General features: G+C 42.2%; 1 protein-coding gene across 2 annotated transcripts in view; it reads left to right on the top strand.

Annotated features, from left to right (window-relative positions):
* COL6A2 (collagen type VI alpha 2 chain) overlaps positions 1-13,410 on the top strand; it is a 58,489-nt gene that overhangs the window by 34,905 nt on the left and 10,174 nt on the right. For both annotated transcript variants that reach the window (XM_075317429.1, XM_075317428.1), the window contains exons 13-26: positions 45-107; positions 503-592; positions 769-831; positions 1,675-1,737; positions 2,027-2,089; positions 3,229-3,291; positions 5,493-5,543; positions 5,628-5,663; positions 6,191-6,253; positions 6,401-6,463; positions 6,773-6,808; positions 7,467-7,512; positions 9,818-9,970; positions 11,644-12,096. In XM_075317429.1, the coding sequence (XP_075173544.1) occupies positions 45-107; positions 503-592; positions 769-831; positions 1,675-1,737; positions 2,027-2,089; positions 3,229-3,291; positions 5,493-5,543; positions 5,628-5,663; positions 6,191-6,253; positions 6,401-6,463; positions 6,773-6,808; positions 7,467-7,512; positions 9,818-9,970; positions 11,644-12,096 (1,306 nt within the window). The remainder of the gene's footprint in view (positions 1-44; positions 108-502; positions 593-768; positions 832-1,674; positions 1,738-2,026; positions 2,090-3,228; positions 3,292-5,492; positions 5,544-5,627; positions 5,664-6,190; positions 6,254-6,400; positions 6,464-6,772; positions 6,809-7,466; positions 7,513-9,817; positions 9,971-11,643; positions 12,097-13,410) is intronic.

Genomic DNA, 13,410 nt, shown 5'->3' on the forward strand with positions numbered 1-13,410 from the left:
ATGCATAAGGATCAAATTAATTGTAAAATATTTTTATATTTCAGGGTGACCCTGGTCGACCTGGACGTAGTGGACTACCTGGACCTTTTGGAGAGAAAGGAGATAAGGTAAAAAACATAGTTACATAGTTACATAGTTACAATGATGGAAATCTGAAAGATGTGGTTAAGTCTTATGATTTCAGAGACTGGCTAGAATGTAAATGCTTTTATAAAGAAACATTGGGTTCCTAAGGTGAAAGCTTTAGTCAAAATTAACACGTTTAATATGAGAAGTGCAATCAAATGGTACACGAGTGCCATCTCCACAAATCTCACCATTCAAGGTGAAACTGTGACTTGGTCTTCATTTCCTCACATGGTCTCTCTGTACTTGTGTTGAGTAAAACTCCGTAGTTAGATTTCCTTACATCCAAATGTTGGTTTCTTAACTTATTATTTATCAAATGTCCTATATGTTTATCCACTCTGACCATCTGTGTTTGGTTCTTGTAACTTTTTAGGGTCCTGCAGGAAACACTGGAGCTCCTGGTTCTCCAGGTGAGAAAGGCAATAAAGGAGGACCTGGAGTACAAGGACCAAAAGGGGAACCAGTAAGACTATACTTGTCTATTTGTTCTATTTTTAAACTTGATTGACAAATATCTGTTGAAAAGATCACTAACGTTTACTCTCGGTAGTTCATCTTAGCTCAGAATGGTCCATGATAACCCATTAGAGTGTTATGGTCTTGTAGACACTTTTTTTTATAGAATTTGTTTTCATTTAGGGTCGTAGAGGAGATCCTGGTACCAAAGGAGGTGCAGGAACTGACGGCTCTAAAGGAGAGAAGGTAAAGAAACTGCCGGATTTAGGTCCATTTAAAAGACCAGATTCCAGGCCTAAACAACCACTAATTGCCTATATCCAAGCCGACCGGTAATCATTGTATGGCAAGTTTGGACAGACTAATAAGAATTCTATGTTCACAGAATGATTGTTAGCATGATCGTTCTATGTTCATAGAATAATATAATATCATCAGCACATATCCTAGCTGATGATGAACAATGACATTGCATCTGATGAATGAGCATTTTACTCATTCTTCAGGTGATTGGCAGTCTGTTGAGATAGTCCAAAAATCAAGAAATGAGTGTTCCTAAGAATGCTTGTTCCCTGATGTTCATCTAAAGGCCGCTTTACACGCTATGATTTATCATTTATCTGATGATATGTCGTCGGGGTCACGGTTTTCGAGACGCACTTCCGTCATCGTTAGCAACGGCGTTGCGTGTGACACCTAGGTGCGACTCCGAACGATCGCAAATAGGGTACAAATCGTTGCTCGTTGACACGTCGTTCAGATTCAAAATATTGTTCGTCGTTTGGAACGCGACAGACATATTGCTACGTTTGACACCCTGCCAACGACGAACAATATCCACATGACCGCCTTGGTCAAACATTATATCGCTGAACGATGTAGCGTCGTTTCTGAGATGTGTACTTGTGACCGCTACAAAACGACCTATGAGCGATCTCGGCAAATCGTAACAACAATCTGGGCGTGTCACATGGCTAACAAGATCGCTAGCAATATCGTTGTGTGTAAAGCAGCCTTAAGTGAGTTTTATGTGTTCTTCAATTTAAGCATCTCTCTTGATTGTTTTCTTGCTGTTTTTTTTAAATGTAGGGTGACCCAGGACCAGAGGGTCCACGAGGTCTTGGTGGAGAAGCTGGAGTAAAAGGAGGAAAGGTAAAATCAAATGATGCTTAGGTATATGATTTGCTCTATAGTCACAAAAGCTATACACACACCGATAACCAACCTTACATAAGTTTTCAACAAGCGATGAAGCCCCTAGGTAATGTACATTTATGGTGGTCAAGCTATGTAGTAACTTGCTTGATATTGCCTTGTTGGGATCACAATATAACATATGTTCAACAAAACATACATGTCTTTAATTAATATTAGGTCTAATTAATGTTTTTATACTGTAGTAAATATGTAATCAATCATTGACATACTATTGTTTCTAAAGGGTGATCGTGGAGCTCCAGGACCAAGAGGAGCTCAAGGACCGGTTGGAGTAGCTGGTAGAAATGTAAGTTCACAAGTGATCCATTGTACAGCAGTTCACAACATAGTAATGGAATGGATTTACCACCATGTGGCAAGGAAACTGGTTGGATACAACGATCCAGGCAGCTTCAGAGCAGTGCTTACAAGTTCTAAAGCAAAGAGCTTGTAAGTGCTGTGCTCCTTGCCTATGAGTCTGGCCATCACTGATAGACTGCAGTGGTGGCCGGTAACTTAGACAAGGCAGAAACAATAGAATTAAAAATCCCTAATATCTTGATAGCAGAGAAAATTTGTAACAGCAAGTAAATTACATAGTTGCTTGATTTTACAAGAAATTTGCAATTTTATCCATTTGAGATGACGAGACAACTCCTATTATTCTTGTTTCAATTTTCTATAATACTTTTCAATGTATATTTTGTGGACTAAGCTTAGGTTTACATTGCTATATTATAAAATGTCCCTAATTTGAGTGCTGCGCTTCATTCAGCCTCCATGAGACTACAGAAGATAGCTGAGCGCTGTTCTTGGCTGTCCTCATTTAATCAGGAGACATAGGTTCCCCGATCAAATAGTGATTTATTTATTTGTTGACTTATATGACACCATTAATTCCACAGCACTTTACAGATTTAAGCATTGCCATCCCCATTGGGGATCACAACCTAAATTTGCTATCAGTATGCCTTTAAAGTGCGGGAGGAAACCGGACAACCCCAGAGGAGACCCACACAAACTCTTTGTAGATGGTGTCCGTGGTGGGATTTGAACCCATGACCCCAGCACTGCAAGACTGCAGTGCTAACCACTGAGCCACCGTGCTGCTGTTACCACCTATAATAATACCCCTTTAACAATGACTTAGCAGTGCAATAATTTTGATGAAAAACATTGTGCAAAGAAAATCAATGAGGAGTCCTGCAGCCAAAGCAATGCTGAAGCCTCCCTATTCTCAGGGCTTTCCTGAGCTTGAATTAGCATTCATCAAAAATAAATAGCATACTTTACTCTGTAAGAATGCCCTTTAAATTCATCATTTATATTCATACGGCCTAGTTTTGTTTCTGCATTGAAAATAATTATATGGTATATGCATTTTATTTGTATATGGTTTGAAATTGTCAATCATCCTGTTATTAATGCCATTGCTTATTATTTCAGGGGTCAAGAGGAGACCCAGGTGACATGGGAGAAAGAGGGAACCCAGGACAACCGGGGCCCAAAGTAAATTCCGACTTTAATTTATTTAAAATATTATTTTACAGAATTATTATTATTATTTTATTAATTTTATCACTTAATACTGAGCAGAATATTGAGCTAAAGTTTATAAAATGCAATAAATCATATTACTGCTATCTATTATTCACCTTCTGCCTTGATCATCAGCTCCCCCCACACTTTATAATGACCCAGGCACCTCCCTGCAGAATGATGCCCCGACGCACAGTGTGATTTCACCATAGTCCCCCACGTGAAGTATGACAGGACATACGCACATCCTTACACAGTATGATCTTCCTACAGCCCACCTCTAACACGGTATAATGCCCCCACACCTCCCCACACATTATGTTGGCCCAGGGGCAGAAACACAGAGAGAAGGGTCTCTGTGCAAAAACAGTATAGGGGCCCTTTGCAGTACAATAGTTCTGTTTGCTAATTTGGAGGTGGTAGTAAACCTGTTACCTCTTGGGTCCTTGTGTGGCTGCACCAATGATATGTCTACTCCTATGTTGATCCTATAGGCCCCACACGGAGCATTATGGTCCACATACAATGTGATGTACCCTACATCCCTCATAAAGTATGATACCCCTACAGCCTTCCTTACACAGTATGATGCATCCCACAAACCCCCCTCACTGTATCATGGACTCCACAGTTACCCATACAGTACAATGGACCCCACAGTCTATGACACACTCTATGAAGGCCTCCACAGTAAACCACACTTTATGATGGACTCCAAAGCCTTGCACACACAGAAGGATAGATTCCACAGTCTCCCACACAGTATGATGGACCTCACAGCCCCTCCACAGTACAATGACCTCCACACCTCCCCCACCCCATATTATAGACCCTAATGACTCCCACACAACATGATTTAACCCATTGTCCCCTACAAAGTAGAATGGACCTCACAAACCCTTATACACAGCATAATGGCCCCTACAGTCCCACACACTATGTTGTTGTATCCCACAGTCCTTTTCACAGTATGATGGACAACATAGCTCCACACACAGTAGGATGGATTCCACAATAACCCACACAATATGATTATCCACAGACCCCTACCCCTACAAGTCCTCCGGCTTGTGAGGTATCAGATGCTCGTTCCGAGAAAAGCATCCTCCTCTGAAGCGTCCCGTAAGCTTATTTGTGCGGGGAGTTGTTGAGGAGTGGGGTCTCCCCTTGTCTCCCGCGGTGTTTACGAGGTAGAGGATGTAAGAGTGCAGGCGCCACGCACTCACGCCACGCAGGATGTAAGAGTGCAGGCACGCATCACAAGCCAGAATACAGCATTTTCAATAAGATGGTGTCAGAGATAGCAATATGTATACTGCACACGCGCCGGCCATAATTATTATTGTGGCGACAGGGGGAATTTATTTACATAGTGGCCATGAAACCACAGAGGGAAAGAATAATAAAGGAAGACCCAACCCACATAGCCCGGCCCCGATGCACACGCCAATCAACTGCTGCACTGATTTCTGTAGCTTTAATAAAACGTTTTACTGCAATGAAACATACAATCTGTAAAGTGAAGGTATCATGTTGTTCATCATCCTAGCCCCAGTATAGCACTGCCTTTACTTTATATGTTGAAATCCTGGAGGTTGTGGTTCCCTTTAAGGTAAAATCACCGTTGTCTGATGTTGTCTAAACTTCGTCCACCTGCAGCCAGCCAATGAATGAGCTGAGTGAGTGGGGCTTCAGCTGCATGGGCGAGATTTTTGTCACATTGGCAGCCAAACACCATCATTTTACCCTCAGTGGGAGCCATCTTGAAACTGCAGGTGTCTTTCACTGGGGTGACAGCACTCATCGTTTAGTCGCTAGGTGCTAAAATGGAGATAGGATGATACTGCAGAATTGAGGAGGGGCTTGAAGTAGGATGCGATAATGTTACGGGAGTGGCTGATGCGAAAATACCAAATGGGGTAAGGGAGAACCCTTGGATGTCACTATACTGCCTTGGTATAATTTCTGTAAGATAACTTTAGCTATCTATATACTGGAAAAGGGGGCTTTGGGTTTCTCTACAGTGGGGCCCTTCATACCCTTTGTATATGGCTCATGATCCTTTTTCAGAGCTGAATGTGCCTCTCAAGATAGGAAAGGTTATCTGCCACTGATATAAAGAATAATTTCAATTAATGGATTTTTTTAATATAATTCTTTATTTCTTACAGGGAGACAGAGGAAGACCTGGTATTAGTTATCCAGGACCCCGAGGCACTTCAGTGAGTATGATATGCACCAATTCTTAAAAATTTGATTGTTGATGTAGTGGCACATTTTTATTGATTTTCTTATTTTTATTTTAGGGTGATAAGGGAGATAAGGGACTTCCAGGACCTCTGGTGAGACCCCATATTTATCTTAAATTAGTAATTTCATCTGTGGGTAATTCTGTTATTTAAAATGAATATTTCTCCTGTGCCAACATTTATTACGTTAGGGGTAGGTGCCTTTTTAAGGCCTTTCAGTGTTGTATTATATCAAGAAGCATCAGGTCTTCTCCAGGGCATCAGGAGCCATTATGTGCCGTGATCACATATTCAATTTGCCAGTCACTTATACAGTGTTTGAGAGCTCCATTATCCATCCTATACAACCAATACAACCAATATCCTACACAACCAATACAAACAATATATTATTTATTTCAGCGGTAGACACAGACAGAAGATTGCCCATGTGCAAGCACAATATTTGGGCCATTTGCAGTTCAATAGCTCATCATAATGCACAATTCCACCTGCTTTAGAGGACTAATGGGCCCCCGTAACTCTTTGGCACTTGTGTGGCTGCATAAGTTGCAGTAGCAATATGGCTGCCCTTGATTTGATTAAGCTTAAAAATATCCTATCCTCTTATTTTTTTGCAGGGAGGACGAGGAGACTTTGGTCTTAAAGGAGGAGCAGGACCAAAAGGAGTAAAAGGAGAGCCTGTAAGTAGCCATTGATCTAGGTATTGATACCATATTGATTTCACTATGTTGTTTCTGATTTGTCAATTTAAAACAAAGTGAAATGTAATACAGTAATATGGAAAATCTTTATAATGTAGTTATTTAATTTGAGCTCCTCTTTTACAGGGTGACCCAGGACCTGTTGGAGAACCGGGTCCACGTGGACCAACTGGAGGCCCTGGACTTCCGGTATAGTTTTACTCTTACATATTATCCTATACTGTATTAAGTTAATCTTTTATATGAACGTGTATATCCAACTTCAGCTTACTATATCCCATGCCACCAGCATACATATCTGCTGTATTTTGTAATATCTGGCTATGAAGTGGAGAGTGTTAATGTATATGAAGGTATATAATAGACGTAATGGACAAGGTCTGGGCTATATAGCCGTACAAAATGAGAAAAAGCTTTTTTGCATGGGACATCGTTCACTTGCTTATTTTTTTAACCTTTGACTTGAAAATTGCTTGACTTTTTTTCTTTTCATTTTAGGGTGACCTGGGCCCTTCTGGCGACCCAGCTTTAACAGTGAGTATATATGGAGTTCCAAAAAGAAAAATAGTACTTATGCTTTACTTATATGTATCAATCCAACAAACTAAAACTACAATCATATATATGCAATATATAGATGTGGTTCTGCACCACCGCCGTACGACCTGTTTGCAATCCTGGAGAGGAGTGGATTAGAAAAAGTATTCCCTTAGTAAGGCTCCGGTCCTGGGTGCTCGATGATGAAACAAGATAGCTGCAGGTGTGTGGAACCATATAGAAAAAATTCCAGTGGCACACTGAATCTCTGGTAAAGAATTTTTCTTTTTTTTATTAAATTAAGCGGTGCATATTAAAAAGGCAGTGAAGGAACTGGGTGGAGGCCCCCTCACGGACGACGCCCGTTTCGCGTTAAAGACGCTTCCACAGGTCCAATGGACCCGTGGAAGCGTGTTTAATGTGAAATGGCCGTCGTCCATGAGGCATCCTGCATCCGGTTCCTTCATTTCCTTTGTAATATGCACCGCTTAATTTAATAAAAAAAGAAAAGTTTTTTACCGGAGATTCAGTGTGCCGCTGGACTTTTTTCTATATGGTTCCATACAATCATATATACCAATGTGATAAAATAAATTGTTAAATCCTCAGTATGTGGCTTGTTCTAGTTGCAATTAATGATTTTTTTCTTTCTTAGGAATGTGATGTCATGAATTATGTTCGAGAGACATGTGGATGCTGCGGTTAGTTATAAAATATATAACATACAACTTCCCATTACCAATATCCTGTAGTTTATTTTAAAAATATCAAATCCTTAATGTTTACTTTGGTATACATGGCCATGTCAACCACTAGCTTTTCTAGTTATTCTTTGGCAAAACTTTTTTTTCCACTTGTGAAAATAAATCTGCTTTAAAATTGCTTCACTGCAAAAAAAAGTAAGATGGTCAGTGTGGAGACACGAGAGTCAGTGAGTGGTCTCGCCTGCTGGCCTGGATGTCTTTAGAAAGACTGTACGGACCAGGTCATATCCCACTAAATGCTCACACTCCTTTCCCATGGGCAAAACACTACTCAGACAACACAGGGTGAGGGAACCACACATCGGTAAGACTTTATTGGTTCATGAAAAGGCAAAAACATATAGTACATTCAGAGCAAGAACACAAGATGCTACAAGCAACAGAATCTCACCCTTCCGTTGGCCCGCCATGGATTTGAGTCTTTGTGACTTTGGGGCTTCCAGGGTCAACTATCCAAGCAAGCAGCACCCCACTTTTTGTTTGCACCCCCTGAGAAGGGATAGTGGCAAGCTTAGGAAGCAGTTCTTTGATTCCCCAGGTGAAGCCGAAGTTCCTTGGCTGGGGACTTGTAGAAAAATACATTGATGACAGGAGCAATGCACTTTTATAGCTTTCAATTCTTTTACAGGATTGGTGAAGATGGCTGCTCTCTCAATGGTCGCAAGTTCAATCTGACTGCATAATTTTCCTCTGAACTATGCAGTCAGATGGGCTGAGGCAATACACATTTATAAACAATAAGGCTCCTAGCAGTCTGGCAAGAGACAATGGTTAACTTCACTTGATTGAACAAACAATAGGATACATATGTCTGGCCTAATTAAGAACAGTTCACCTCCATACAAGCAGTCAAACGCTAAATCATCACAGTCAGTTCTAGTGATGGGCAAGTACTAAAATTCTGGAATGCTCACTACTCAATTTGAGCTGGTCAGAAGCCTGGACGAGCTTGACGTGAGTAACGAGCATTATGGAAAGTCAATGATTTGCCTGTTTGGGTCTCCACCAAACATAAACTGAGCATTTCCGGTGGGAGGGAGGATGGGTTTTTGTTTTGTTTTTTTCTGTTTTTGATCACACTACATCTGAGAACATTGTTATATTCTGCGGAAGAGCCATTCAAAGACTGCAATTGGCTGTCCCTGGGGGGCTTGCACACTTCATGAAGTGATGCAATTCTGTGCATTGTGGTCGTTGTTTCAACCCAAAACATGTGAACGTCTTTTTTTTTTCATTTACTTTTCATCCAAAATGATTTATTAACATTACAGTCATGTGACTGGCTTAACTAGAATGTGCATTAGACACAACTGAATCTCCCCAAAATTTATTTTGTGCAGATTCACTCAAATCAGCGAGCAGATTTGATTTGGTCATTCTATCCAAATCTAATTTATCCCAGATTGACATTTACTGTATTTATCTGACATCTCTCTAGACCCCAAAAGTGTGATAACCATGGGGCTGGGAATGGGTGAAAAAAAAAGGTTTATACTCACCTGCAGTTGTAACTAAGGATACAACTTAAGTCCAAATCTAATTTGTCCCAAATTTACATTTATTATGCTCTAGAACCAAAAGGGTGATAACGATAGGGCTGAGAAGGGGGTGAAAAAAAATACAAGTTTATACCGTACTCACTTGCACCTGCAACTCTCTGCCTAGGACATAATTTTCTTTTCCTCAATCTTCTCTTCTTCAATATTCTGGCACTGACCGAGGCTCACATATTCACATGGGTTACGATGCACATCAGTGATTTGGGTTGCCCCATGTGACCCCATGGGGTGATACATGTCATTGAGAGGATTCGTGCCCCACGTGAATACGGGAAGTAGTCAGTGCTAGAATATTGAAGAACAGAAGATTATAGAGAAGACTGACCTGAAATGAGTTGAGAAGTACGAAGAAATATGTGCTGGCAAGATAATATGAACTTGACTAGAACAAATGAGCATTTTTTTTTTAATCCCATTCCATCCCTACAGATAATCCAGCAAAAATGTTAGTTTGTGGCTGTTTTTTTTTATTGGAGTTGTGGGTATCGAACCCCAAAAAATTGGGATCTGGAAGACTCCAAGGTTTTTGTGAAATGACAAATTCGATTAGCTAATCACTTAACTATATCTTTCCTTTCCAAGTGCTAACTGCTGCTCTTGTAGCCTGTAATTAAGTACCTATACATTAAGTATTTTAATATCCCACAGTTTCATTGATCTACCACTCTTTCTTGCTCCTACAGATTGTGAGAAGCAGTGTGGTGCCCTGGATATTGTCTTTATTATTGACAGCTCTGAGAGTATTGGATATACAAACTTTACTCTGGAGAAGAACTTTGTCATCAATGTTGTAAGCAAACTTGGATCTATGGCTAAGGATCCAAACGCTGATACAGGTAAGTTATGTTTTGAGGTACAAGACATAATTTTGCAGAAACAAAACAGCATTCGTCCATCTTTGTCTGAGCTTTGTATACAGTTAACTTTTTTCAAGCTCGAATATAGTTTTTTTGCTTTAATATTGTACACGTTTCTAGTGCACTCAAAGTAGCCTGCTAAATTACATTAATTAGTCTTTTACGGCCATGTGAAATTATAATAGGGGTGTTAATTAAAAACAGGAGTAACAAGAAGAATTAATGATATTAGGGACATTAAATATTACTTAATATATGTCACGCACGGACTTAGGGAAGGTCTGGCATGACGCAGAACACACAACAAACAGGGGTTTCACCACAACAAACAAGGGGTACACTGGGGGGCACTTTAACAATGGTGGGCCCTAGGGCTAGTGAGAGGGAAAATTGACACCCCCTCCACTTACCTGCAACTGTACCCTGCACTCCTAGCCACTCCCTTTACAGGTTTCTCACCTGTCGCCGAGCAGAAACCTGAAGCCATGAGAGACCCTACAATAGTCCTGGCTAGTGAATGGGCAGGTAAAGATCACTAGTCCCACCGCTGCACTAAAACACCACACCAGGGGAAGGAAGACAATCAGAAGTCAACAAAGAAGAAACTCTAACTTTTTGGCTGTAGTCAGGTACCAGGACTGCAGCCCACATCACTACAAACAGAAAGGGTTCTAACAGCTCCTTCTACCTCCAGGCCAAGACTCAGACTGTGGATTCAGTATAACCGTCACCCTCTATAGGGAGTAAAGGGTATATATAGAGAGTGGTCCAAAACAGGAAGCACCTGAAAAGATAATGAGAAGGCTGCTAGCAAGGAAAACTGACATTAACCCTAAAGCCTGCTTTAAACGGGACGACCGATTGTGCGATTTCACAATCGATCGTACCCGCCCCCGTCGTTTGTGCGTCATGGGCAATTGATTGTCCGTGGCGCACAAAGTCGTAAACCCCCGTCACACGTACTTACCTCCCGTGCGACGTCGCTGTGGGCGGCGAACATCCACTTCCTGGAGTGAGAGGGATGTTCGGCGTCACAGCGACGTCACACGGCGGCCGGCCAATAGAGGCGGAGGGGCGGAGATGAGCGGGATGTAAACATCCCGCCCACCTCCTTCCTTCCACATAGCCGGCGGGAGCCGCGGGATGCAGGTAAGTGATGTTCATCGTTCCCATGGTGTCACACGGAGCAACGCGTGATGCTACGGAAACGATGAACAACCGGCGCCATGTTTCATAAATGATATTATGAAACCTAGCGACGAGTACACGACTCATGATTTGTGAGCGATACTGCGTCTCTAGGAGGTGTCACACAGCCCGACCCTGACAGCCCGTGACCCCGACGATCTATCGCACGATAGATCGTCTCATGTAAAGCCCCCTCTAGACTGCCAAAAGATAGGAAACACATTTAATATTAAGAGTCCAGCATGGAAATGACTTTCTAGCCCTGAATCTGTCACTTGTCTCATAAACCAAAAAAATAGCCGTGACAATATTATTTTCCTTTGCTGCCTTCCACAGTACATTCCAACAATCCTTTGCATAAAGCATTTTCATTGGTCTTTCCATATTTTAAAAAATATTTTTTACAATTTGTTTATTCATTGACTAAAAATGCATCATAATCACAAAAAAATATTACCTTGTAGGCACTCGAGTTGGTGTTGTTCAGTACAGTCATGAAGGCACATTTGAAGCGATTCAACTAAATGATCCCCGCATTGACTCTCTATCAAGTTTCAAAGAAGCAGTAAAGCGCCTTGAGTGGATTGCTGGAGGAACATGGACCCCATCTGCTCTGCAGTTTGCATACAACCAACTGATCAAGGAGACAAGACGAGACAAAGCTAAAGTTTTTGCTGTAGTCATTACTGATGGACGTCACGATCCCAGAGACCCAGATGATCGTCTAAAATCACTGTGTGACCCCAGTGTCACAGTAAATGCTATTGGTATTGGTGATATGTTTCATAAAGAAGATGACCCTGAAACCTTGACTTCCATCGCCTGCGACAAAAAGGAGCGAGTCCAAAAGATGAAACTTTTCTCTGAACTTGTGGCTGATGAGTTTATTAACAGCATGGAAAAACTGCTTTGCCCAGGTACATAAATGTGTGTTAGAAGTTAGTTTACTTTTATATGTGTAAAAATATATACTTAAAACAGAAAAGGGGAGACCAGCTGTTGAGATGTCTCCCATGCAAAATGCTCAGAGAAATGAGGGTTTCCTGCTTTCCTGACTCTTTGTAGAACTTTATACAGCTGTCACGCTGTACTACTGGGTGTTCTAAGGAAGCACAATACAAACTCCACTAGATGTCAGCAGAGTGGAGAAAGAGCAGAATAAACCTGCCCAGGAGTAGTACAGTGCAGTCACCACAAGGTGGCAATAGAATAGTCAGACAAGCCGGGACAGATACTACAGGTCAAACAAAGTACAGAGGAGCAATCAAACACGTAGTCAGAACCAAGGAACGGGGTCAAGAGCCTGTCAGTAATGGAGGTGTCAGAGGGGAGAGACAGAATCAGGTCGGGGCCAGAGCATAAAGCTGGGTTCACACATAGCGACAGCGACAACGACATCGCTGTTACGTCACCATTTTCTGTGACGTAACAGCAACCTTGTAAGACGCTGTTATGATCGCTGCTTAGCTGTCAAACACAGCGACGCAGCAGCGATCATAACGTCGCTACATGTGCAGAGAGCAGGGAGCCGCGCACACTGCTTAGCACTGGCTCCTTGCTCTCCTAGCTACAGTACACATCGGGTTAATTAACCCGATGTGTACTGCAGCTACATGTCACAGTGCAGAGAGCAGGGAGCCGCGCACACTGCTTAGCGCTGGCTCCTTGCTCTCCTAGCTACAGTACACATCGGGTTAATTACCCGATGCGTACTGCAGCTACATGTGCACAGAGCAGGAGCCGGCACTAGCAGCAAGAGCGGCGGAGGCTGGTAACGAAGGTAAATATCGGGTAACCAGGGAAAGGTCTTCCCTTGGTTACCCGATGTTTACAGTGGTTACAGCTTTCCGCAGCTGCCAGACGCCGGCTCCTGCTCCCTGATCGCTTCATTTCGTCGCTCTCTCACTGTCACACACAGCGATGTGTGCTTCACAGCGGGAGAGCGACGATGAAAAAATGAAGCAGGACATTCAGCAACGAGCAACAACCTCACAGCAGGGGCCAGCTCATTGCTGGATGTCACACACAGCGACAGCGACGGGACATCCCTGCAACGTCACAGAAAATGGTGTCGTCGTCGCTGTGTGTGACACCACCTTAAGTCGATACCAGGAAGTCAAAGTACACAAGACAAGGAGATAAGATAGGAGGGATGAGCTGGGAGGACTTAAACAGTAACAGCTAGGGGATCAGAGAAATGCGGTGGGACAGATCAGGACCTCACCAGAGCC

This window comes from Anomaloglossus baeobatrachus, chromosome 7 (genome assembly GCF_048569485.1).
Source record: "Anomaloglossus baeobatrachus isolate aAnoBae1 chromosome 7, aAnoBae1.hap1, whole genome shotgun sequence".
NCBI classification, from domain to species: Eukaryota; Metazoa; Chordata; class Amphibia; order Anura; family Aromobatidae; genus Anomaloglossus; species Anomaloglossus baeobatrachus.